General features: G+C 42.2%; 1 protein-coding gene across 3 annotated transcripts; it reads right to left on the bottom strand.

Annotated features, from left to right (window-relative positions):
* Positions 1 to 436: 436 nt before the first annotated feature.
* On the bottom strand, positions 437 to 27,534 carry LOC139579380 (CD209 antigen-like protein C). Of its 3 annotated transcripts, none has more exons than XM_071407962.1 (6): positions 27,173 to 27,534; positions 25,863 to 25,958; positions 6,264 to 6,386; positions 6,001 to 6,143; positions 5,771 to 5,868; positions 437 to 1,135 (listed from the first exon to the last, which is right to left on the bottom strand). In XM_071407962.1, exons 1-6 carry the CDS (start codon positions 27,273 to 27,275, stop codon positions 976 to 978), a joined length of 723 nt encoding a protein of 240 aa, XP_071264063.1. In that variant the 5' UTR covers positions 27,276 to 27,534; the 3' UTR covers positions 437 to 975. The 3 variants fall into 3 exon arrangements, with proteins under 3 accessions (XP_071264063.1, XP_071264062.1, XP_071264064.1); XM_071407961.1 differs by having other exon boundaries at positions 5,771 to 5,871; positions 27,173 to 27,533; XM_071407963.1 differs by lacking the exon at positions 25,863 to 25,958 and having other exon boundaries at positions 5,771 to 5,871.
* Between the last annotated feature and the right edge of the window lie 197 nt (positions 27,535 to 27,731).

Below are 27,731 nucleotides of genomic sequence, written 5' to 3'. Positions count from 1 at the left end.
ATCAGTGTGAAGAGTTATTTAGAGGTGTGTGTGGGACATCTGTCTGCATCTTTATCAGAAAAGGGGAATTTCACACGTGTGTCTGTGTGTGTGTGTGTGTGTGTGTGTGTCTGTGTGTGTGTGTGTGTGTGTGTCTGTGTGTGTCTCTGTGTGTGTCTGTGTGTGTGTGTGTGTGTGTGTGTGTCCGTGTGTGTGTCTGTCTGTGTCTGTGTGTGTGTCTGCCTGCGTGCAGCGTGTATCTTCTCAGTACTGTTCTGCCTTCTGTCTGTGTCCAAATGCAAGTCACATTGTTTTAACAATCCAATCACATTCAATCAGGAAGCTGGTAAATTGCTAGGTTCCTTTCTTACTGAGCCTTTCTTTTCTGAGCCTCATCTTTTACTAAAGAGATTTATACTAATAATTGATGATGAAAAAAGCACAAGCCAATGGCAAATCACATAACATGTGTCTATTTAAAACAATGAATACAATCATTTTACAGATAACAGTATGTCAACACACTATTTAACTAGAGAGAGATGCGTTAGCACTGTAGCACTACTATATAATGAGATACTGTCCCATGTGGCTCAGTTGGTAGAGCATGTCGCTTGCAACGCCAGGGTTGTGGGTTCATTCCCCACGGGGGGACCAGGATGAATATGTATGAACTTTCCAATTTGTAAGTCGCTCTGGATAAGAGCGTCTGCTAAATGACCTAAATGTAAATGTACTGTATAACTCTTCACAAATCCAATCTTCAGAGGTAAATGAAATGTCAGAATATTTATATACAGGCTCAGAATACCCAATATTAACATCAGCACAGTCCTAGTTACATCTTGGTCCACCACCATTATCAGGTTGTTTTGCCCCCAGTACAGTACCTACAGTGTGTTGGTGTGTCTTAGAGAGAGAATGAAGTTGTGTGCACTGTAGGGTGCTGTATGTGTGCTCGTACTCCCACCAGCCCCCTCTGTTGTCATGGTGTTGTTAAACCACTTTCTCACAGATCCAGTGACGATTGTCTAAACATGACTGGTCATTCCATGCCTTTGCAGGAGGCCATGTTTCTGTGTTCAGCTCAACACAGTCCTCCTCCCCGTTTTTTGGGTCATCACGACCATTATCAGGCTGCTGTGAGTGCCAGTAACTACAGGGTAAACAAGACAGAAAATAATTAATGAACATTTTGATTTGTCACATGCGCCGAATACAACAGGTGCAGACTTTACCATGAAATGCTTAGTTACGGGTCCTTTCCCAACAATGCAGAGTTAAAGTAATTAAGTAATTAAGAAATTAATAGAAAATGTGTAAAAAAAATATGAAAAAATTGTAACACAAAAATAAAAAGTAAGGAGTCTATATACGAGTACCAATGCCGAGTCAATGTGCAGGGGTACGAGGTATGTAGTTGAGGTAATTGAGTTAATATGGAAAATATTCACACAGCTTGACTTTTTCAAATGTAGTTATGTTACAAAGTGGGATTAATATTGACTTAAATAGTATTTTTTTTACAATAAATTACATAAAATACTAACATTTCTTCGAACATCTGCGTAAGTATTCAACCATTGCCCTTTGTCTTTTGGGTCATTTTATAAAGAGCTTTCCACACCTGGATTGTGCAACATTTGTCCATTATTCTTAGAAAAAATTATTCAAGCTCTGTCAAATTTCATTGCTGATCTTTGCTAGACAACCATTTTTAGGTCTTGCCATACATTTTCAAGCAGATTTAAATCAAAACTTTCAAAACTCGGAACATTCACTGCCTTCCTGGTTAGGAACTCCAGTGTCGGTTTGGCATTGTGTTTTAGGTTATTGTCTTGCTGAAAGGTGATTCCATTTGCCAATGTCTGGTGGAAAACAGGTTTTCCTCTAGGATTTTGCCTGTGCTTAGCTCCATTCCATCCTTACATCCTTAAGAGTCCATTGACACACCTGTGCGTCAATCTAAGTAATGTAATAAAAACATCTCCAACACAATCAGTCAATTTAAGCTGAGATATCCGCTTTTTTAGCATGGGAAGGTGGCCGAGCTGCAGTGGTGTTTGCCAGACCATGAGACATCCTGAAATGCAGCTGTCTCAATAAAAAACATCTGTACAAACCAATCTCTGGAAAGGCGAGACTCTCACGAACACGATGGTTTTCTCTATTTTACTCTACGACCCTCACAACTGTCATGGGACTCATCTGAAGTCGTTAACCCTGATGTCCCAACTTCTGTCTGTTGCGTTCAAACCATTTGAGCATTTTTTTGCTCTAGTGCCTTGTTGCAAATAGAATTCCTCAGTTTTCTCCTTTCACAGCCATTCAACTCTGTAAATGTTTTAAAGTCACCATTGGCCTCGTGTTAAAATCCCTGAGCGGTTTCCTTCCTCTCCAGTAACTGAGTTAGGAAAGATGCTTGTATCTTTGTAGTGACTCGGTGTAATGGTACACCATCCAAAGTGTAATTGTTATCTTCACCATGCTCAAAGGGATATTCAATGACGGCATTTAATACATTATAAATTCAGGCTGTAACACAACAAAATGTGGAAAAAGTCAAGGGGTGTGAATACTTTCTGATGTAGGTAGGGGTAAAAGTGAGTAGGCAATCGGGATAGATAATTAACAGAATAGCAGCAGTACATGTGAAGAGTGTTTACCAACTGGGGACATTTTGTTAGTCCCCACGAGGTCAAATGCTATTAGTAAGGGGTTTAGGGTTAAGGTTAGAATTAGAGTTAGGGTTAGAATTAAATGAAGAGTTAGGAGCTGGGGTTAGGGTTTGGTTTAGGGTAAGAGCAGGGGTTAGGGAAAACAGGATTTAGAATGGGACTGAATTGTGTGTCCCCACAAGGTTAGCTGTACAAGACCACACACACACACTTGTGTGTGTTGGCATCAATATGCGTGTAAGTGTTTTGTGTGTGTGTGTTGGAGTATCAGTGTAGTATATGTGAGTGTGTGGGTAGAGTCTAGTGAGCGTGTGGGTAGAGTCTAGTGAGCGTGTGGGTAGAGTCTAGTGAGCGTGTGGGTAGAGTCTAGTGAGCGTGTGGGTAGAGTCTAGTGAGCGTGTGGGTAGAGTGTAGTGAGCGTGTGGGTAGAGTGTAGTGAGCGTGTGGGTAGAGTGTAGTGAGTGTGTGGGTAGAGTCTAGTGAGTGTGTGGGTAGAGTCTAGTGAGTGTGTGGGTAGAGTCTAGTGAGTGTGTGGGTAGAGTCTAGTGAGTGTGTGGGTAGAGTCTAGTGAGTGTGTGGGTAGAGTCTAGTGAGTGTGTGGGTAGAGTCTAGTGAGTGTGTTGGTAGAGTCTAGTGAGTGTGTTGGTAGAGTCTACTGAGTGTGTGGGTAGAGTCTAGTGAGTGTGTGGGTAGAGTCTAGTGAGCGTGCGGGTAGAGTCTAGTGAGCGTGCGGGTAGAGTCTAGTGAGCGTGCGGGTAGAGTCGAGTGAGCGTGCGGGTAGAGTCGAGTGAGCGTGCGGGTAGAGTCTAGTGAGCGTGCGGGTAGAGTCGAGTGAGCGTGCGGGTAGAGTCGAGTGAGCGTGCGGGTAGAGTCGAGTGAGCGTGCGGGTAGAGTCGAGTGAGCGTGCGGGTAGAGACTAGTGAGCGTGCGGGTAGTGTCCAGTGAGCGTGCGGGTAGAGTCGAGTGAGCGTGCGGGTAGAGTCGAGTGAGCGTGCGGGTAGAGTCGAGTGAGCGTGCGGGTAGAGTCTAGTGAGCGTGCGGGTAGAGTCTAGTGAGCGTGCGGGTAGAGTCTAGTGAGCGTGCGGGTAGAGTCTAGTGAGCGTGCGGGTAGAGTGTAGTGAGTGTGTCGGTAGAGTGTAGTGAGTGTGTGGGTAGAGTCTAGTGAGTGTGTGGGTAGAGTCTAGTGAGTGTGTGGGTAGAGTGTAGTGAGTGTGTGGGTAGAGTGTAGTGAGTGTGTGGGTAGAGTCTAGTGAGTGTGCGGGTAGAGTCGAGTGAGCGTGCGGGTAGAGTCGAGTGAGCGTGCGGGTAGAGTCGAGTGAGCGTGCGGGTAGAGTCGAGTGAGCGTGCGGGTAGAGTCGAGTGAGCGTTCGGGTAGAGTCGAGTGAGCGTGCGGGTAGAGTCGAGTGAGCGTGCCGGTAGAGTCGAGTGAGCGTGCCGGTAGAGTCGAGTGAGCGTGCGGGTAGAGTCTAGTGAGCGTGCGGGTAGAGTCCAGTGAGCGTGCGGGTAGAGTCGAGTGAGCGTGCGGGTAGAGTCGAGTGAGCGTGCGGGTAGAGTCGAGTGAGCGTGCGGGTAGAGTCGAGTGAGCGTGCGGGTAGAGTCTAGTGAGCGTGCGGGTAGAGTCTAGTGAGCGTGCGGGTAGAGTCTAGTGAGCGTGCGGGTAGAGTGTAGTGAGCGTGTCGGTAGAGTCTAGTGAGTGTGTGGGTAGAGTGTAGTGAGTGTGTGGGTAGAGTCTAGTGAGTGTGTGGGTAGAGTGTAGTGAGTGTGTGGGTAGAGTGTAGTGAGTGTGTGGGTAGAGTCTAGTGAGTGTGTGGGTAGAGTCTAGTGAGTGTGTGGGTAGAGTGTAGTGAGTGTGTGGGTAGAGTGTAGTGAGTGTGTGGGTAGAGTGTAGTGAGTGTGTGGGTAGAGTGTAGTGAGTGTGTGGGTAGAGTCTAGTGAGTGTGTGGGTAGAGGCTAGTGAGTGTGTGGGTAGAGTCTAGTGAGTGTGTGGGTAGAGTCTTGTGAGCGTGTCGGTAGAGTGTAGTGAGCGTGTGGGTAGAGTCTAGTGAGTGTGTGGGTAGAGTGTAGTGAGTGTGTGGGTAGAGTCTAGTGAGTGTGTGGGTAGAGTGTAGTGAGTGTGTGGGTAGAGTCTAGTGAGTGTGTGGGTAGAGTCTAGTGAGTGTGTGGGTAGAGTGTAGTGAGTGTGTGGGTAGAGTGTAGTGAGTGTGTGGGTAGAGTCTAGTGAGTGTGTGGGTAGAGTCTAGTGAGTGTGTGGGTAGAGTCTAGTGAGTGTGTGGGTAGAGTCTAGTGAGTGTGTGGGTAGAGTCTAGTGAGTGTGTGGGTAGAGTCTAGTGAGTGTGTGGGTAGAGTCTAGTGAGTGTGTGGGTAGAGTCTAGTGAGTGTGTGGGTAGAGTCTAGTGAGTGTGTGGGTAGAGTCTAGTGAGTGTGTGGGTAGAGTCTAGTGAGTGTGTGGGTAGAGTCTAGTGAGTGTGTGGGTAGAGTCTAGTGAGTGTGTGGGTAGAGTCTAGTGAGTGTGTGGGTAGAGTCTAGTGAGTGTGTGGGTAGAGTCTAGTGAGTGTGTGGGTAGAGTCTAGTGAGTGTGTGGGTAGAGTCTAGTGAGTGTGTGGGTAGAGTCTAGTGAGTGTGTGGGTAGAGTCTAGTGAGTGTGTGGGTAGAGTCTAGTGAGTGTGTGGGTAGAGTCTAGTGAGTGTGTGGGTAGAGTCTAGTGAGTGTGTGGGTAGAGTCGAGTGAGTGTGTGGGTAGAGTTTAGTGAGTGTGTGGGTAGAGTCTAGTGAGTGTGTGGGTAGAGTCTTGTGAGTGTGTGGGTAGAGAGCATGAGAGCCAGTGTAAATAAAATAAAACAAATAAAAAAGGGGTCAAAGTAAATAATCAGACGCTGGTAGAAAACATCATCCTAAATTATAGACATGTTTTTTCAGCTTTAAAAATGAGCACAACCTCATCTAGGTTTGACCAACAAAGTTAACTTTAGTTGTATTGCATTTTCATATTTAATAGTACTTAGTTTCTAAGATATATATATTAGTGTTCGTGGAATGACATCTATGAGTGAAAACAAACTTTTCATGATCATGATTTGAAGCAATATGTCATTTGTTAAAAAGTCTGTATCACACCTTATGGTCAGTGGGGTGCCGTCCACCCATCTCCAGGTCCCCTCAGAAACAGAGTCAGTCAGACCAATCCAGGCTCCCTTATTGAGGCCAATGAGAAACTGCTGTTGGTGAGAAAGATACTGATATTGTCAACTACTATAGACTACATGTGTTAAATACTGGAAGATACATTACAGACAAAGAGAGTTTGATTCTCTCTCTCTCCCACTCTCTCACACACAGACCCTCACCTGTTCCATATCACTGTTTATGATCACCAGGTCTGCTCCTCTCTCCAGACAGTCCTCTCTGCTCTCCTCCCAGGTTTTAGTCTCAGTAGACAGGAAGTACCAACTGGAGTTAAACTGCTGCCAGCCTTCAGGACAGGTTTGTTCTACATGACAAAAACATGAATTTCCATCTTGTTATTCTGCACCTATTATTGAAGAATACAAACACAAGTTTACTGCATAGTAGATATGTGATGTTATGATCATTTATCAGGTAAACTCACTCAGATTAGAGAACTTTGTCATGAGATAATCTCTCTCCTTCTGTAGCTGGTCTCTCTCTTCAGTCAGGGTGTTGCAACTGGTCTGTAGCTGGTCTCTCTCTTCAGTCTCATTGCCTCTGTTATCTGGAAAGGATTGATACATATAGCTCCTGGTTAATCCACTCACAAAACAGTAATTCAATAATATCTAAATGCATATTCCCATGATAATGACTGAGATGATTGTAATGCAGTAAAATGTGATGAATTAACATTCAAGATTGACATGGATGTTTACAGTCTATTTTGAAATGAGCTGTTCCTGACTTGGTGTAGGACATAGAACATTTTCTTGAGACAATGTGGATATAGTCAGACGTTGTAATCTGAGGATGCATTTTATGTATATTCTATAAAGAGATTCAAAAGGTGTCATCTGTCGGTACAAACTCTGATTCAGACATGATGACAAATATCACTACACCACTGGTTACAGTGCCTATCAAAAGACATGATTGACATCGGGAAAAGAGGATAGACTATCAGCTGATCATCGATGTTGATGATTGATGTAAATCTGCTAGTTAACTAGATCAATAATGTTTTCACTGATTGTGATTTCATCGTCAATGGTCTTATCAAAGGTTTCATAAAGCCTTCATAATGCATTCATAAGCGCTACATGAATGTGTTATTAAGCATATATAAGTGTATGTCATGCTTTATAAAGGGTTCATAAACGTGTCATAACTGTAAAGTCCATGGAGAACAAGAGTACCTCCTCCCAGAGGCTAGGCGACACGGTCACCACCGAAAAATCCATGATAATCGAACATTTCAATAAGCATTTCTCTAAGGCTGGCCATGCTTTCCTCCTGGCTACCCCAACCCCGGCCAACAGCTCCGCACCACTCGCAGCTACTTGCCCGAGCTTCCCCAGCTTCTCCTTCACCCAAAACCAGATCGCAGATGTTCTGAAAGAGCTGCAAAACCTGGACCCGTACAAATCAGCTGGGCTAGACAATCTGGACCGTCTCTTTCTAAAATGATCCACCGCCATTGTTGCAACCGCTATTACCAGTCTGTTCAACCTCTCTTTCATTTCGTCTGATTTCCCTAAAGATTGGAAAGCTGCCACGGTCATCCCCCTCTTCAAAGGGGGTGACACTCTAGACCCAAACTGTTACAGACCTATTTTCATACTGCCCTGCCTTTCTAAAGTCTTTGAAATCCAAGTTAATAAACAGATCACTGACCATTTCGAATCCCACCGTACCTTCTTCGCTGTGCTATCCGGTTTCCGAGTTGGTCACGGGTGCACCTCAGCCACGCCTCAGGTACTAAACGATATCATAACCACCATAAAAAACAGTACTGTGCAGCCGTCTTCATCGACCTGGCCAAGACTTTTGACTCTGTTAATCACCGTATTCTTATTGGCAGACTCAATAGCCTTGGTTTCTCAAATGACTGCCTCGTCTGGTTCACCAACTACTTCGCAGATAGAGTTCAGTGTGTAAAATCGGAGGGCCTGTTGTCCAGACCTCTGGCAGTCTCTATGGGGGTACCACAGGATTCAATTCTCGGGCCTACTCTTTTCTCTGTGTATATCAACGATGTCGCTCTTGCTGCGGGTGATTCCCTGATCCACCTCTACGCAGACGACACCATTCTGTATACATCTGGCCCTTCTTTGGACACTGTGTAAACTAACCTCCAAACAAGCTTCAATGCCATACAACACTCCTTCCGTGACCTCCAACTGCTCTTAATTGCTAGCAAAACCAAATGCATGCTTTTCAACTGTTCGCTGGACGCACCCGCCCGCCCGACTAGCATCACAACTATGGACGGCTCTGACCTAGAATGCGTGGACAACTACAAATACCTAGGTGTCTGGCTAGACTGTAAACTCTCCTTCCAGACTCATATCAAACATCTCCAATCCAAAATCAAATCTAGAATCAGCTTTCTATTTCGCAACAAAGTCTCCTTCACTCACGCCGCCAAACTTACCCTAGTAAAATTGACTATCCTACCAATCCTCTACAAAATAGCTTCCAATACTCTACTCAGCAAATTGGATGCAGTCTATCACAGTGCCATCCGTTGTGTTACCAAAGCGCCTTATACCACCCACCACTGCGACCTATGCTCTAGTCGGCTGGCCCTCGCTACATATCCGACGCCAGACCCACTGGCTTCAGGTCATCTACAAGTCTATGCTAGGTAAAGCTCCGCCGTATCTCAGCACACTGGTCATGATAACAACACCCACCCGTAACACGTGCTCTAGCAGGTATTTCTCACTGGTCATCCCCAAAGCCAACACTTCCTTTGGCCGCCTTTCCTTCCAGTTCTCTGCTGCCAGTGACTGGAACGAATTGCAAAATTCGCTGAAGCTGGAGACTTGCATTTCCCTCACTAACTTTAAACATCAGCTATCTGAGCAGCTAACCGATCGCTGCAGCTGTACATAGTCCATCTGTAAATAGCCCACCCAATCTACCTACCTCATCCTCATATTGTTTTTATTTACTTTGCTGCTCTTTTGCACACCAGTATCACTACTTTTACACCATCATCTGCTCATCTGCCCATCATCATCTGCTCATCTATCACTCTGGTGTTAATCTGCTAAATTGTAATTACTTTGCTACTATGGCCTATTTATTGCCATACCTCCTCTGTGTATAGACTTTCTTTATTTTTCTATTGTGTTATTGACTGTACGCTTGTTTATTCCATGTAACTCTGTGTTGTTGTTTCTGTCACACTGCTTTGCTTTATCTTGGTCAGGTCGCAGTTGTAAATGAGAACTTGTTCTCAACTAGCTTTAAATAAAGGTGAAATAAAAATAAATAAAAACATAATCACCCATGTCAAATGTGACATCGCCCACAATGTTGAATATGATATAAACGTATAAAGGGTGACATGCTGTGCTGAAGGATGAAGCAAGCTCTAAAGTTAAGTAATTTTAGTCACATTACACCTAATCTTGTTCCCAGACACTTCCGCCCAAATGCTCGGAAGGTTTGGTAGACCAACGCATCAAAAACTTAGCACATTTTAAGAAGAGAAATTGCGGAAATGTGCTTAGCCATAATCAAATCATATGCTACACATGGTTAGCATATGTTAATGCGAGTGTTGCGAAATTCTTGTGCTTCTAGTTCCGACCATGCAGTAATATCTAACAAGTAATCTAACAATTTCACAACTACCTTATAAACACAAGTGTAAATGAATGAATAAGTACATCAAAATATATGGATGAGCAATGGACAAACGGCATAGGCAAGATGCAGTAGATGGTATAGAGTACAGTATATACATATGAGATGAGTAATGTAGGGTATGTAAACATTATATAAAGTGGCATTGTTAAAAGTGGCTAGTGATACATTTATTACATCCAATTTTTTTTTTTTAAAGAGGCTAGAGATTTGAGTCAGTATGTTGGCAGCAGCCACTCAGTGTTAGTGATGGCTCTTAAACAGTCTGATGGCCTTGATATAGCTGTTTTTCAGTCTCTCTGTCCCAGCTTTGATGCACCTGTACTGACCTCGCCTTCTGGATGACAGCAGGGTGTACAGGCAGTGGCTCGGGTGGTTGTTGTCATTGATGATCTTTTTGGCCTTCCTGTGACATCGGGTGGTGTAGGTAACCTGGAGGGCAGGTAGTTTGCCTCCGCTGATGCGTTGTGCAGACCTCACTACCCTCTGGAGAGCCTTACGGTTATGTGCGGAGCAGTTGCCGTACCAGGCGGTGATACAGCCCGACCAGGATGCTCTCGATTGTGCATCTGTAAAAGTTTGTGAGTGTTTTTGGTGACAAGCCAAATTTCTTCAGCCTCCTGAGGTTGAAGAGGCGCTGCTGTGCCTTCTTCACCACGCTGTCTGTGTGGGTGGACCAATTCAGTTTGTCCGTGATGTGTACACCGTGGAACTTAAAACTTCCACCTTCTCCACTACTGTCCCGTTGATGTGGATAGGGGGCTGCTCCCTCTGCTGTTTCCTGAAGTCCACGATCATCTCCTTTGTTTTGTTGACATTGAGTGTGAGGTTATTTTCCTGACACCACACTCCGAGGGCCCTCACCTCCTCCCTGTCGGCTGTCTCGTCGTTGTTGGTAATCAAGCCTACCACTGTAATGTCGTCTGCAAACTTGATGATAGAGTTGGAGGCGTGCATGGCCACGCAGTCGTGGGTGAACAGGGAGTACAGGAGAGGGCTGAGAATGCACCGTTGTGGGGCCCCAGTGTTGAGGATCAGCGGTGTGGAGATGTTGTTTCCTACCCTCACCACCTGGGGGTGGCCCGTCAGGAAGTCCAGGACCCAGTTGCACAGGGCGGGGTCGAGACCCAGGGTCTCGAGCTTAATGACGAGTTTGGAGGGTACTATGGTGTTAAATGCTGAGCTGTAGTCGATGAACAGCATTCTCACATAGGTATTCCTCTTGTCCAGATGGGTTAGGGCAGTGTGCAGTGTGGTTGCGATTGCGTCGTCTGTGGACCTATTGGGTCGGTTAGCAAATTGGAGTGGGTCTAGGGTGTCAGGTAGGGTGGAGGTGATATGATCCTTGACTAGTCTCTCAAAGCACTTCATGATGACGAAAGTGAGTGCTACGGGGCGATAGTCATTTAGCTCAGTTACCTTATCTTTCTTGGGAACAGGAACAATGGTGGCCCTCTTGAAGCATGTGGGAACAGCAGACTGGGATAAGGATTGATTGAATATTTCCGTAAACACACCAGCCAGCTGGTCTGCGCATGCTCTGAGGATGCGGCTAAGGATGCTATCTGGGCCTGCAGCCTTGCGTTTAAATGTTTTACGTTTAATTCATGTTGGCTGCAGTGAAGGAGAGCCCGCAGGTTTTGGTAGCGGGCCGTGTCGGTGGCACTGTACTGTCCTCAAAGCGAGCAAAGAAGTTGTTTAGTTTGTCTGGGAGCAAGACATTATGGTCCGCGATGGGGCTGGTTTTCTTTTTGTAGTCCGTGATTGACTGTAGACCCTGCCACATACCTCTCGTGTCTGAGCCGTTGAACTGCAACTCTACTTTGTCTCTATACTCACGCTTAGCTTGTTTGATTGCCTTGCGGAGGTAATAGCTACACTATTTGTATTCGGTCCTGTTTCCCTTCACCTTGCCCTGATTAAAAGCAGTGGTTCGCACTTTCAGTTTTGCGTGAATGCTGCCATCAATCCACGGTTTCTGGTTGGGGAATGTTTTAACAGTTGCTGTGGGTACAACATCACCGATGCACTTGCTAATAAACTCGCTCACTGAATCAGCGTATTCATCAATGTTATTGTCCGACGCTATGCGGAACATATCCCAGTCCACGTTGTCGAAGCAATCTTGAAGCGTGGATTTCGACTGGTCGGACCTGCGTTGAACAGACCTGAGCATGGGCGTTTCCTGTTTTGGTTTCTGTCTATAGGCTGGGAGCAACGAAATGGAGTCATGGTCAGATTTTCCGAAAGGAGGGCGGGGGAGGGCTTTGTATGCGTCACGGAAGTTACAGTAACAAAGATCCACGGTTTTGCCAGTCCGTGTCACGCATTCGTAATGCTGATAAAATTTAGGGAGCCTTGTTTTCATATTAGACTTGTTTAAATCCCCAGCTACAATGTAAGGGAACTCCCCCCTCAATTGTACAAAATAACATGGCAACTTATTGGCAGAGAGCGGACCATACACACGATGGAATTGTGTGGGATTTCACATTGCATCCGGCGGTGTTTCATCCAAAGTTGATGGCAAATGCCATATTGTAAATGAGCTGTGTAACACCCCAAAATTCCTATAGTGGGCGAGTGAGTTCCATCTTAATTTTTCATAGGCTTACTGTAACGCAAGTCAAGACCCAAGAGTCAAATTTTGAAATTTTGAAAATTTTGGAAAAAACTTATCACCCCCTTAAAAAAGTGCTTTCTGGACCGTTTTTCGAAATTCTTTCGATTTTTATGTCAATTACACATGTGTAAGAACTGTATGAAAATACTTTTGTCAAATTTTATTAACATAATTTTTTTGACATTTTTATTTGGACTTAAGGAATATGTTTTGTGCATTTGGAATGTGATTTCAATGGAAGTCAAAAGTCAAAGGTCAAAAATGTCAAAAATTTGGAAAAAACGTATCACCCCCTTTAAAAAAGTGCTTTCTGGACCGTTTTTTGAAATTCTTTCGATTTTTATGTCAATTACACATGTATAAGAACTGTATGAAAATACTTTTGTCAAATTTTATTAACAGAATTTTTTTGACATTTTTATTTGGACTTAAGGAATATGTTTTGTGCATTTGGAATGTGATTTCATAGGAAGTCAAAAGTCAAAAGTTAAAAGTCAAAAATGTGGAAAAAACATATATTCCATTTAAAAAAGTGCTTTCTGGACCGTTTTTTGAAATTCTTTCGATTTTTACGTCAATTACACATGTATAAGAACTGTATGAAAATACTTTAGTCACATTTTACTATCATCATTTTTTATAAATGTTTACTTGTACTTATCACCCCCCAAACCTCCATAAATCACTCAGGCCAGCACCCATTGATTTGGGGCCGTAGTATAGTGCTCCCATGGACGTCTGGATGACACCTAAAAGCATTTAAAACCGTTTTGAAAAATGACGCCTGGTAACCCAAAACATGAAACATAGAATATTTTTTGACTTTGTTTGGAAACCTCCATAAATCACTCAGGCCGTACCCCATTGACTCGAGAAGAAAAAACATAAAATATTTTCCAGAAGAAAAAACAGAATATTTTTTGACTTTTTTGGAAAACCTCCATAAATCACTCAGGCCAACACCCATTGATTTTTGTCCGTAGAATAGTGCTCCCAGAGCGGGTATGGAGGTCTGGATGCCCCCTAAACGCAATTTCAACCATCTTGAACATTGGCACCTGGTAACCTAAAAGTTTGGACTTAGAATATTTTTCGAGTTTTTGGGAAAAACTCCATAAATCACTCAGGCCATTGACTCGAGAATAAAAAACAAAAAATATTTTTCTGAAAAAAACCCAGAATATTTTCTGACTTTTTTGGAAAACCTCCATAAATCACTCAGGCCAACACCCATTAATTTTTGTCCGTAGAATAGTGCTCCCAGAGCGGGTATGGAGGTCTGGATGCCCCCTAAACGCAATTTCAACCATCTTGAACATTGGCACCTGGTAACCTAAAAAAAATACCAGGTGCACGAAAAGTTTGGACTTGTGTGTGTGTTTTCTTTGACATCTGTTTAGAGAAATTACTGATTTACAGTTCATGAAGGTTGCCTAATCACATACTTAAAGTTTTGGAAATATCTGACTTTTTTAACCCTTTGAAACAGCACCTATGACCCCATTTTAAGACACTTCCGGTTGGCACAGGAAGCTATAAGTAAATACATATCCTGATTGGGGTATGCTTTTACAGAATCCTGAGTTTTAAGTCTATACGTTAAGAACTGACTGATTTACACAGGGTTGAATGCACTATATATCACAAACTGCTGGTTGGGTATGGCAAAACACTTTTAGGGTGATTTAACTTCTTGGAACTATAGGGGGTGCTGTTCCGCATTAGCATATTTGGGTCTCCAAATTAAACTGCCTCGTGCTAAATTCTTGATCGTACAATATGCATATTATTGTTATTATTGGATAGAAAACACTTTCTAGTTTCTATAGCCGTTGGAATTTTGTCTCTGAGTGGTACAGAACAATATCTACAGCACTTTTCATGACAGGGGTCAGATTTCAGAAATTTTTACCCCTGATCTGGAGTCTGTTTTTAAGGCGACAGTGAATGCTATGAAGAAACCGACACTGCCTACGTCTTCCTCTGGGTGTCTGTACGTCATCACGTTTTGAATGGAATCGATTGCACAATCCCAGCCCATATAAAACCACAAAACGTGGGAGTACACTCTCTTTTGTTCGCGCGTCACAAGCAGGATGGACATCGGACTTGCCTCATTCCAAATCGTTGTTTAACCAGTAATATTTCTCTGGTCATGTTTTTACTCGTTATAGTTGTTAAAAACATCATAATGTAGTTAATTTGAACCGTTTTATAGCAATTTATATCCGTTTAGTGCGATTCTGAGGAATTTCTTTGTCGTGCACTTTTTAGCTTTGGGAACGTTTCGGGGGTCTCGGTCGTTGGTAGTGGACATTTCGAAGGACAGAGGACATCTATCGACCAAAAGAAATTTATAACATAGAAAGGATACATTGCCCAAGAATCTGATGGAAGAACAGCTCAAAGTAAGCAATATTTAATATGATAAATCGTTGTTCTGTCGAAATATTTTAAATGCATATTTCGCCATTTTGTTTGGTATAGCTTCACTTGGCGAACCCTGTATTGAAAAGTAAGGATAATTTTAAAAATGTAAGTCAGCGGTTGCATTAAGAACTAATTTGTCTTTCGATTCCTGTCAACTCTGTATTTTTTAGTCAAGTATATGATTAGCTTTCGATTAAACTAGATCACTCTGAAAGCTGACGTCCCTCATTTTGATGCTTGAGTTGTGACTATTTCCATTGTATAACCACGGTTTTGTATGGCTAAATATGCACATTTTCGAACAAACTGTATATGTATGTTGTAAAATGATGTTACAGGAGTGTCATCGGAAGAATTCTGAGAAGGTTAGTGAAAAAATTAATATATTTTGGCGATGATAACGTTATAGCTCCCTTTGCCTTGAATTCATGCTCTACTAACGTTTGCACATGTGGTATGCTAACTTATCGATTTATTGTGTTTTCGCTGAAAAACGCTTAGAAAATCTGAAATATGGTCTGAAATCACAAGAACTGTGTCTTTCCATTGCTATGCTTTGTCTATTTTTATGAAATGTTTTATGATGAGTAAATTGGTCATACACGTTGCTCTATCTAGTAATTCTAGTCGATTTGTGATGGTCGGTGCAATTGTAAACTGTGATTTCTACCTGAAATATGCACTTTTTTCTAACAACACCTATCCTATACCATAAATATGTTATCAGACTGTCATCTGATGAGTTTTTTTCTTGGTTTGTGGCTATCAATATCTTAGTTTAGCCGAATTGGTGATAGCTAGTGGTGGAGAGAGAAAATGGTGGACAAAGAAAGATGGTGTATTTTGCTAACGTGGTTAGCTAATAGATTTACATATTGTGTCTTCCCTGTAAAACATTTTAAAAAACAGAAATGATGGGTTTATTCACAAGATCTGTATCTTTCATCTGGTGTCTTGGACTTGTGATTTAATGATATTTAGATGCTACTATTTACTTGTGAAGCTATGCTAGCTATGCTAATCAGTGTGGGGGGGGTGGGGGGTGCTCCCGGATCCGGGTTTCTGAGGCAGTAGAAGTTAACCACTTCCGGTTGCTCCAGGAAGCTTAGAATCAACACAGGTAGACCTCATAGTGGCCTGATGGATTGTTATCAAAGACAGGTTCATAAGACATTCATAACCCACATAGGCTTCAGGTTGAATTTAGAGGTGCAGTCAATGTATTCCTATGGGGCTACATGTCATTGTAAACTGTTTGATGTAAACACCTTCTTTTAACTGTTAAGGGTTAATGCCACACAGTCAAGGTTAGGCTTGCACAGATCGGGAGGACCTTAGGAGTGTTCCTGAGGTGAAATTGTGCTTCTAACCTGAACGGTTCTCTCTCTGTCTCCCAAAAGCAAATCAAATTGACATTGAGGTCAAAAGGTCATTTGTGTCCGTCTTCTTGTAACGGTCGCTGCGCTCAGACCGAGCGAGCTACGGTTAAGCGGGGCATCTCGTTGAACTCGGCACTGCCTGGAGATAATAGGAATGCCATTGCAGGCTTTGTGTGTCTTTAAGCACCGTACTTTTTCACTCCATCCTTGCTTTTTGTGTGTGTCTGTTTGTGTGAGAGAGCTTTTCTTTGACATCTGTTGGGAGAAATGACTGATTACAGTTCATGAGGGTTGTCTAATCACATATATGAAGTTTTGAAAAGTTCTGACCTTTTAACCCTTCAAAACAGCATCTATGACAACCTTTTGTCAATAGGGGGAGCTGTTAGCACCTTTTTTTTTTTGACATTGCCAAATTAAACTGCCTAGTACTCAATTCTTGCTCGTACAATATGCATATTATTGTTATTATTGGATAGAAAACACTCTCTAGTTTCTATAGCCGTTTGAATTATGTCTCTGAGTGAAACAGAACTCATTCTACAGCACTTTTCCTGAGAGGGAGTGAGATTTCAGTAATTTTGGCCTCTGGTCCCAGGTCAGTTTTAAAGTCCCTGTAAATCCTATGAGGATACAAACACTGCCCATGCCAACCTCTAGATGTCAGTAAGAGGTGACAATTTGAATGGAGTCGATTGCGCAATCAGGGCCAGTATAAAACAGAAAAGACCGGAAGGAGCTGTCTTTTCCTGCTGCGTCTTGCGAGCGATGGATGTCGGATTTGCTCTCTTTCCAAGCGTTGGTTTAGCCACTTATATATCGCCGGTCATGTTTTTACTCGTTATAGGTGTTAAAAACATCGTAAGGTAGTTAATTTAAACCGTTTTATAGCAATTTATATCCGTTTAGTGCGATTTTGAGGCATTGCTTTGTGATGCATATTGAAGCACCGGGCACGTTTCGGGGTCCCGGTCGAACGTTAGTGGTCATTTCGACGGACAAGAGGACAGCTTTCGACCAAAAGAAGATTAGACCCAAGAAAGGATACATTGCCCAAGATACTGATGGAAGAACAGCTCACAGTAAGAACTATTTATGATGATAAATCGTTGTTCTGTCGAAAAATTTTATACGCATATTCCGCCATTTTGTTTGGTATAGCTTCGCTTGGCGAACCCTGTATTGCACAGTAAGGATAATTTTAGAAATGTTATTCAGCGATTGCATTAAGAACTAATTTGTCTTTCGATTGCTGTCCACCCTATATTTTTTAGTGAAGTTTACGATTAGTTATTCATTACGCCAGATCACTGTCCAAAATGGCCCCCGACATTTTCAGGCTAGTTTTGCTGGTATTGTCATGTTATAACCACGTTTTTTTGTGGCTAAATATGCACATTTTCGAACAAACTGTATATGTATGTTGTAAAATGATGTTACAGGAGTGTCATCGGAAGAATTCTGAGAAGGTTAGTGAAAAAATTAATACATTTTGGCGATGATTACGTTATCCCTCTCTTTGGCTTGTATCAATGCTCGGGTAACGTTTGCACATGTGGTATGCTAATATAACGATTTATTGTGTTTTCGCTGTAAAACGCTTAGAAAATCTGAAATATTGTCTGAATTCACAAGAACTGTGTCTTTCCATTGCTATGCTTTGTCTATTTTTATGAAATGTTTTATGATGAGTAAATTGGTAATACACGTTGCTCTCTGTAGTAATTCTAGTCGCTTTGGGGAGATTTGTGATGGTGGCTGCAATGGCAAACTATGATTTATACCTGAAATATGCACATTTTTCTAACAAAACCTATGCTATACAATAAATATGTTATCAGACTGTCACCTGATGAGGTTTTTTCTTGGTTAGTGGATCTTTATTTCTTTATTTGGTCGAATTGGTGATAGCTAGTGATGGAGTGGAAAAATAGTGGATTAAAGAAAATGGTGTCTTTTGCTAACGTGGTTAGCTAATAGATTTACATATTGTGTCTTCCCTGTAAAACATTTTAAAAATCAGAAATGGTGGCTAGATTCACAAGAAGTTTATCTTTCATCTGGTGTCTTGGACTTGTGATTTAATGATATTTAGATGCTACAATTTACTTGTGACGCTATGCTAGCTATGCTAGTCAGTGGGGGGTGGTGGGGGGGTGATCCCGGGTTTCTGAGGCAGTAAAAGTTAAGGTACGGGTATGGCAAAACACTTTTAGGGTGATTTTATCACTTGCGGTTGCTCCAGGAAGCTTAGAATCGACACAGGTAGACCTCATAGTGGCTTGATGGATTGTCATTGAAGACTGGTTCATAAGACATTCATAACCCACATAGGGTTTATTTAAAGAATGCACGTTACATTTGCAATATGATTCAACACATCATATTGCAAAAGTAACACACACTGTTACGTTTGCAATATGATGTGTTGAATCATATTGCAAACATAACACACACTGTTACTTTTGCAATATGATGTGCTGAATCATATTGCAAATGTAACGTGCATTCTTTAAATTCTTTAAATACTTTAGAAATACAAAATCGAACAGGCTTGTTGGGGTCTGTCTCTATGGGCCGAGCCGGTTTCAATGCACCTAGTCTTGAGACTCTGGGACGTTTCTAAAGGTCGCCAGTTTCGTTGAGGTCAAAATGACTTGAAAACATGGCAAATACACAAGGCTTTTTATCGATCCGAGAACCTTCTAGAGCCACCTAATTCACCGTGCACAATCGACCGGAGGTCTAGAACAGGTTTGTAAATTTTCAGAACTCTAGGTCTGACGGTTCTTTAAAAGTTGGAACAAAAGTAACTAACACAGGCACTGTCTGCCTCTTAGCCCCTCAATGTGTCCCTCCATCATTTCTGTTTGGGTGTGTAAATTTTTCTTTGAAATCTGATGGGACAAATGACTGATTTACAGTTCAGGAAGGTTGCCTAATCACAAATATGAAGTTTTGGAAAGATTTGACTTTTTTAACCCTTCGAAACAGCTCTTTTGACACCAATTATGGCACTTCCGGTTTGCACAGGAAGCTGAACGTTAACACATATCCTCATTGGAGTAGGCTTTTAGAGGATCCTGAGTTTTAAGTCTATACGTTAAGAACTCAGTGATTTACATAGGGCTGAATGCACTATTTCTCTCAAACTGCAGGTTGGGTATTGCAAACACTTTTAGGGTGATTTTAACCACTTCCGGTTGCTCCAGGAAGCTTAGAATCGACACAGGTAGACCTTATGATGGCCTGATGGACTGACATCAAAGACAGGTTCATAAGACCTTCATAACCCACATAGGCTTCAAGTTGAATTTGGAGGTGCAGTCAATGTATTCCTATGGAGAGAGATGTCAATGTAAACTGTGAGATGTAAAAACCTGTTTTCACTGTTAAGGGTTAATGCCACAAGGTCAAGGTTAGGCTTGCACAGATCGGGAGGACCTTAAGAACATTCCTGAGGTGAAATTGTGTTTCTAACCTTAACGGGTCTCTCTCTGTCTCCCAAAAGCAAATAAAATTGACATTGAGGTCAAAAGGTCATTTTGCTCTGTCTTCTTGTCACTGTCGCTGTGGCCAGACCGAGTGAGCTACGGTCAAGCGGGGCATCTCGTTGAACTCGGCACGGCCTAGAGATAATGGTCATGCCATTGTCGGCTTTGTGTGTCTTTAAGCACCGTACTTTTTCACTCCATCCCTGCTGTGTGTGTGTGTGAGAGCTTTTCTTTGACATCTGTTTAGAGAAATGACTGATTTACACTTCATGAAGGTTGCCTAATCACACACTTAAAGTTTTGGAAAGATCTGACTTTTTTAACCCTTCGAAACAGCACCCATGACACCATTTTAAGGCACTTCCGGTTGGCACAGGAAGCTATAGGTAAACACATATCTTGATTGGGGTATGCTGTTACAGAATCCTGAATTTTAAGTCTATACGTTAAGAATTGACTGATCTACATAGGGTTGAATGCAGTGATTTTCAAAATTGCAAGTCATGTATATCAGGACACCTTTTAGGGTGATTTTAACCACTTCCGGTTGGTCCAGGTAGCTTAAAATCAACACAGGTAGACCTCATAGTGGCCTGATGGATTGTTATCAAAGACAGGTTCATAAGACATTCATAACCCACATAGGCTTCAGGTTGAATTTGGAGGTGCAGTCAATGTATTCCTATGGGACGAAATGTCATTGTAAACTGTTTGATCTAAACACCTTCTTTTAACTGTTAAGGGTTAATGCCACAGGGTCAATGTTATGCTTGCACAGATCGGGAGGACCTTAAGAACATTCCTGAGGTCAAATTGTGTTTCTAACCCTAACGGTTCTCTCGCTGTCTCCCAAAAGCAAATAAAATTGACATGGAGGTCAAAAGGTCATTTTGCTCTGTCTTCTTGTAACGGTCGCTGCGCTCAGACCGAGCGAGCTACGGTCAAGCGGGGCATCTCGTTGAACTCGGCACGGCCTGGAGATTATGGTGATGTCATTTTAGTGGTGATTTCAGAATGCTATTTTGGTGCATTCATGGAAGGCGCTGTGAATTTTGGGCCTGCTCTGAAATATTTGACAGTTGGCTTCTAAAGGAGTTGGAAAAAGTGAGTTTGGAGTCAGATGGTATCAGTTTGGTGTCTGAAAATATCTATTTGACTGATGGACACTGACTTGCTCGTTGACTTTTGTCCATTTGCAATATGTTTCAACGGGGAGGTACCATGAGGATAAAGCGACATGATGAAATTTCACGAAACGAGCGATGGAGAGGAACCACTATCACTGCCCGGCCATCCTGAGGTCATCAGGACGTTGACTTTTGTATTTCTAAAGTATTTAAAGAATGCACGTTATATTTGCAATATGATTCAACATCACATCATATTGCAAATGTAACGGGCATTTGCAATATGATGTGATGTTTTTCACTGTTGAATCATATTGCAAATGTAACGGGCATTCTTTAAATACTTTACAAATGCAAAAGTCAACGGTCTGATGACCTCAGGATGGCCGGGCAGTGATAGTGGTTCCTCTCCATCGCTCGTTTTGTGAAATTTCATCGTGTCGCTTTATCCTCATGGTACCTCCCCGTTGAAACATATTGCAAATGTACAAAAGTCAACGAGCAAGTCAGTGTCCATCAGTCAAATAGATATTTTCAGACACCAAACTGATACCATCTGACTCCAAACTCACTTATTCCAACTCCTTTAGATGCCAACTATAACATATTTCAGAGCAGGCCCAAAATTCACAGCGCCTTCTATTTAAACCATAATAAAACAAATAATACGTAGTTATGTTCTAGCTGCGGGTCCAGTGCTCACATTATGTTTAGCCCTATGTGAAGCGACCTCGAATCCCAAGTTTCGGCTCGATAGGTCATTCGGTGCCCGAGCAAAACCCTAATTGGTGCTGAAATTCCACTTTTTTCATTGCCTTGCTACGGGGTCCTTGAATGAGCAATCAAACAGGCTTGTAGGGGTCTGTCTCTATGGGCCGAGCCGGTTTCAATGCACCCAGTCTTGAGACTCTGGGACGTTTCTAAAGGTCGTCCGTTTCGTTGAGGTCAAAATGAATTGAAAACATGGCAAATACACGAGGCTTTTTATCGATCCGAGAACCTTCTAGAGCCATATAATTCACTGTGCACAATCGACCTGAGGTCTAGAACAGGTTTGTAAATTTTCAGAACTCTAGGTCTGACGGTTCTTTAAAAGTTGGAACAAAAGTAACTACTACAGGCACTGTCTGCCTCTTAGCCCCTCAGTGTGTCCCTCCATCATTTCTGTGTCAGTGTTTTTTTTTTTTTTTTTTTTTTTAATCTGATGGGATGAAGGACTGATTTACAGTTCATGAGGGTTGTCTATTCACATATATGAAGTTTTGGAAAGATTTGACATTTTTAACCCTTCGAAACAGCCCATTTGACACCAGTTATGGCACTTCCGGTTGTCACAGGAAGCCTGAGTTTTAAGTCTGTATGTTAAAAATTGTCTGATTTACATAGGGCTGAATGCACTATTTCTCTCAAACTGCAGGTTGGCTATGGCAAACACTTTTAGGGTGATTTAACCACTTCCGGTTGCTCCAGGAAGCTTAGAATCGACACAGGTAGACCTCATGGTGGCCTGATGGACTGACATCAAAGACAGGTTCATAAGACATTCATAACCCACATAGGCTTCAGGTTGAATTGAGAGGTGCAGTCAATGTATTCCTATGGGGCGACATGTCATGGCAAATTGTTTGATGTAAACACCAGCTTTTAACTGGTAAGGGTTAATGCCACAAGGTCAAGGTTAGGCTTGCACAGATCGGGAGGACCTTAAGAACATTCCTGAAGTGAAATTGTGCTTCTAACCTTAACGGTTCTCTCTCTGTCTCTCAAAAGCAAATAAAATTGACATGAGGTCAAAAGGTCATTTGGGTCCATTTTCTTGTAACGGTCGCTGCGCTCAGACCGAGCGAGCTACGGTCAAGTGGGGCATCTCGTTGAACTCGGCACGGCCTGGAGATAATAGGAATGCCATTGCAGGCTTTGTGTGTCTTTAAGCACCGTACCTTTCACTCCATCCTTCCTTTTTGTGTGTGTGTGTTTGTGTGAGAGAGCTTTTCTTTGACATCTGTTGGGAAAAATGACTGATTACAGTTCATGAGGGTTGTCTAATCACACAAGTGAAGTTTTGAAAAGATCTGACCTTTATTACCCTTCAAACCTGACCCTATGCACCATTTTAAGGTACTTCCAGTTGACATAGGAAGCTGAACGTGAACACATACCCTCCTTGGGGTAGGCTCTTATATAATATTGAGCTTTAAGTCTTTATGTTAAGAACTGACTAATTAACAGAGGGTTAAATGAGTGTGTGTTACTTCATAAAATCACATAAAATCACAGAACTCTCGCAGAGCTTTGAGACCCACTTTAAAAATGTACGTCTGAACACACTGCAACTGGATCTGTGATTTTTTTGAAAAAAAAAATCCTCTTCGTGAACATCACCAAATGGACAATGTACTATTTCTCTTAAATTACGATAGATAAACGGCATTTTTTTTTTTTCCTGACACCGTATGCTTATGTACTTTGACGTGAAGCGGTCAAATTGCACCCTACTTTTCGTTTTTGACCTTTAATCCCAGCAAAATGGCCATAACTCAAAAAGCGCCGAGCTCTCGACGCCATCCCGTTCGGGGCCAACCGCCCTTTACTCCAAACATACGCTCGCCGAGTTTCGTCTTCGAAATATTTTCAGTTTAGGAGAAAAGGCCGCGCTCGTTTGCCCCGTGTTCGTGCGCCTGCAATATGTTTTATTTTCCGCCTTGTGGGAATTTTCGAGAATGCGGAGTGCAAGTCAAAAATTTGTTATTTTTATAAAACGGCGACCGAACGTCCGAAACGATTTCTCAGATGTCTTCCCGAAAGAGCTCCCCCCCGCCCTCGGCCCGACGCCGTCCGCGATTTTCCCGGACGCAGTCGGACGTCTAGTAAGGGACCGTACATTCGCAATATGAAAATCTTCACCGATCATACGGCTCCCGTACTAGATGTCCCTTAAGGTATGTAAAGGCTTTCGTCCTCTTCGTCTGAGGAGGAGTAGGAAATATCGGACCAATGTGCAGTGTGGTACGTATCCATAATATCTTTTAATAGAATGAATACAAAATACAAAAAGAACAAGAGAATCAAAATGAAAACCGAAACAGTCCCGAATGGTGAAAACACTGAAACGGACACAACCACCCACAACACACAATGGAAAACAGGCTACCTAAATATGGCTCCCAATCAGAGACAACGATAAACAGCTGCCTCTGATTGGGAAACACACCAGGCCAAACACATAGAAAACAAACAACCTAGAAAAAAGAACATAGACTGTCCACCCCAACTAACACAAAGACATAAAAAATAAACTAAGGTCAGAACGTGACATACAATAAATGCAGCCTCAGTATATGTTGTTTCCAGTTTACATAGAGTCCAATGAAGTTCTTTCTGGGCCGTCGAGGTATCTGCTTGGGGGGATATACACAACTGTGATTATAATCATAGAGAATTCTCTTGGTAGATAATGCCGTCGGCATTTGATTGTAAGGAATTCTAGGTCAGGTGAACAAATGGACTTGAGTTCCTGTATGTTGTTATGATCACACCATGTCTCGTTAATCATAAGGCATACACCCCCGCCCTTCTTCTTACCAGAGAGATGTTTGTTTCTGTCGGCGTGATGCATGAAGAAACCAGGTGGCTGTACCGACTCTGATAACTTATCCCGAGTGAGCTATGTTTCTGTGAAACAAAGAACGTTACAATCTCTGATGTCTCTCTGGAAGGCAACCCTTGCTCGGATTTCATCTACCTTATTGTCAAGAGACTGGACATTGGCGAGTAGTATACTCGGGAGCGGTACGCGATGTGCCTGTTTACGGAGCCTGACCAGAAGACCGCTCCGTATGCCCTTTCTGCGGCGCCGTTGTTTTGGGTCGTCGGCTGGGATCCGATCCATTGTCCTGGGTGGTGGACCAAACAGAGGATCTGCTTCGGGAAAGTCGTATTCCTGGTTGTAATGTTGGTAAGTTGGCGTTGCTCTTATATCCAATAGTTCCTCCCAGCTGTGTGTAACAAAACTTAAGATTTCCTGGGGTAACAATGTAAGAAATAATACATAAAAAAACTAAATACTGCATAGTTTCCTAGGAACGCTAAGCGAGGTGGCCATCTCTGTCGGCGCTGGAAGTACAGTCTTTGTGGCTGTATTAACTACCGACTACCAGGGGGAATGTTTTTGCTGAAGGACATAGCCTGATGGCAAATATTTTACTCAAGAAGGTCACTCCCGTAGAATTCTATGGTCACTCCCACTAACTTTGAGTGGTTGATATCCCAGGCTTATACAGTGCAATCGGAAAGTATTCATACCCCTTGACTTTTTTCACATTTTGTTATGTTACAGCCTTATTCTAAAATTGATTGAATTTTCCGTTACAGTTGCATAGACTCACTCTGTGTGAAATACAGAGTACAGTATGTCTACATACTCTCCACTTCACTAATGATAGATCAAGGTAGAAAGAGAGGCACACATGAGAATGCGATTGAAAGAATCTATATTTTCATCAGGATATTTTCTGTATTTATTTGTTCTAGTTGACAATGGAAGTTCTTGGCCTACTGCTACATTGCCTTAGGATATCTCTTCGTGCACTCATTTCTTTAGACGCCAATTAATCACAGTGTATAAATGTGTCCATATGGCAGAGGCTGGTGCTCTCCCATTAGTGGAAATTCTATTTTAAGATCTTTATTATTTTTAATTCCGGTTTGAAGCAGCAGGTTGCATAGCGGTTTAGAGCATTGGGGCGGTAGACTAGGTGAACAATCTGTCGATGTGCCCTTGACTAAGGGACTTACTCCTAATTACTACTGTAAATCGCTCTGGATAAGAAAGTCTCCTAAATGATGTAATTCCGGTTTGTATTATTAACCATGTGACAATTATTTTGAAAAACAAATACGTTACTAAATGAAAATGTTCCACTAAAAAGTGTTAATGAAAATCATAACTGACACGCGGAGCGGTAGAAATGGAAGGATAAATTGTAAACTTTCTCAAACTTGAAACTCATGCGGAGTCTAGGAACAGACTATTGTAAATAGAGTGCACATTTCGTTGTACTGCATCATTACAACAGCTGTGTTTATTTTTGTGCGTCAAAAACATTGACAAACTACAGGAATTGTGATCGTTGATTTTAAGTACAGAACTACAGTGTGATGATAAAATACATATCTGCCCCATCGACCCTGTTCATGTAGTCCGTTATAAAATGGAAAAGAGCCCCAAATGGAGAAAGGACCTAAACGGCACTCTATTCCCTACATAGTGCCTATGTGTCTAAAAGAACAGAGCTACCAGTGTGTCATTTGGGACACAGATTCACTCACAGAAAGCCAGTCTCAGGGAGATGTTGAGAGTGACTTGTAGAACACACAGCACTCCTAAACACACAGCAGCCATCCTGTAGAGTCTTAGTCTTCCATCTGCAGAGGAACACACACACACACACACACACACACACACACACACACACACACACCATCATCCTACATCACTAACGATTATGATTAGAATTCTGAGAACCAAACATTTCCAATGCGTCATTTGTTTCCCCCTGATTGAGGGTAGGCAGCAACACTTTGCTCAAACTTGTGGTCACCTCACATCAGATAAACAGGAAGCTACCCTATGAAGAAATTGCCAAAATTACACAATATAGCTGAAGCATGATTTAAAAGGGCTATATTTGATTGCTGCCTCAATTTTTGGGACTTTGAAATGTATAATATTTACCCATTCATTCTTCATGAATGTAACTTATAAATGTCTCATGAGCTTAGTTTAACTATGTAACCCCATCAGGACCCAAATACACACTGAGTGGAGAAACATAACCACTCTAAAATGCATAGACAGAGCTTTGTATGCACGGACTGACCATCCATCAGCTCAAAATGATTGTTTCAACCAGATGACCTATGCAGAAATCGCTCCGCCATTTCCTGGTTGCTAAAATTCTAATGTGTTTATGTGACAAAACAAGCACTCATTGTGTAAAATAAACATTGTATATTCTGCTGTTTGAAGTTGCTGTACAAAACCTAAAGTAAAAGATGCAAAAATGCAACTTCAGAAAGGGAAGCACAGAAAAGCAACACATAGAACAGATCTACCGCTTCTTAGACTTGCTTTCAATGGGAATGAAAGATCTATAACTCACATTTCTATATGAATTTGGTAGGATCTCCCAAATATACAGAGTTTGTACAATTCCATAATTTACAATTCCAGAGTAAAACAAGCTTACACTGAGCATACAGAGCTCTGTCTATGAATTTGAGAGTGGTTACATTTCCCCAGCCCCTCAGCTGTTAACCAAAAACAGTGGCAGGCTGTTCACTTTGTTGCTGTTTTAAAAGGTTGTTTTCAATTGATCGTATTAAAATAGTTCCAGTAATTGAAGGGGAAAAAATGATGCATTTTAGTGTGTGACCCCAGCATGTTGTAAACTCCACTCTCCTTACCAACTGAACCACCCTGAAGACAGAACACTCAAAAATATACATGCTATGTATGTTTTTCTTTTATGTGGTATTTGTGTGTGTACGTGCATGTGTTTGGTTCGTCTGTGCCTGCAGGCGGGCGTGCGTCCGTGTGTGTGAGAGAGAGAGAAAAATAGCTAATTAGTTGTCCTTACCTGAGAGATGGGTCTCAGTCTTCACGCTCCTCGTTGCTCTGTTCCGGTTTTCTTCATTAACTTTGTTTAATTCAATCACCTGTTTGTTGACGTAGTCGGCCATCTTAACCAACCGTACCGAATATCAATGATTACCCAAATCAATCAATGAATGAACTAATTCAGACTCTGACTATGATTCTAACTTACTTTTACTTACGGTATTAACTTACTGTGATTACCTTTCTAACTGAATCCTAATGGTAATATCTACTGTATGATTACCTTTCTAACTGACCCCTAATGGTAATATCTACTGTATGATTACTAGTAGTTGAGTAGTTACTCTGATGTGCGTCTCCACTGGTACCTCTCTGTCTGTGGTCGACTGCAGTTGATAGAATCCAATCAGATTCAAGCAGGAAGTCCTATTTCGCAAGGCCTGTTCGTAACATTGTTCATAAGGAAGTCACTTTAGCTTGCACTCCGTGACTGGCCATCGATGGCCATATAGGGGCCTTTTTTCCTGTCTATGCTGTGTGTGTGTGACATCAGCGTGAGGAAATATTCAGAAGTGTAG

Source organism: Salvelinus alpinus, chromosome 6 (genome assembly GCF_045679555.1).
Source record: "Salvelinus alpinus chromosome 6, SLU_Salpinus.1, whole genome shotgun sequence".
NCBI classification, from domain to species: domain Eukaryota; kingdom Metazoa; phylum Chordata; class Actinopteri; order Salmoniformes; family Salmonidae; genus Salvelinus; species Salvelinus alpinus.
This window is presented reverse-complemented; position numbering and strand designations above follow the sequence as displayed.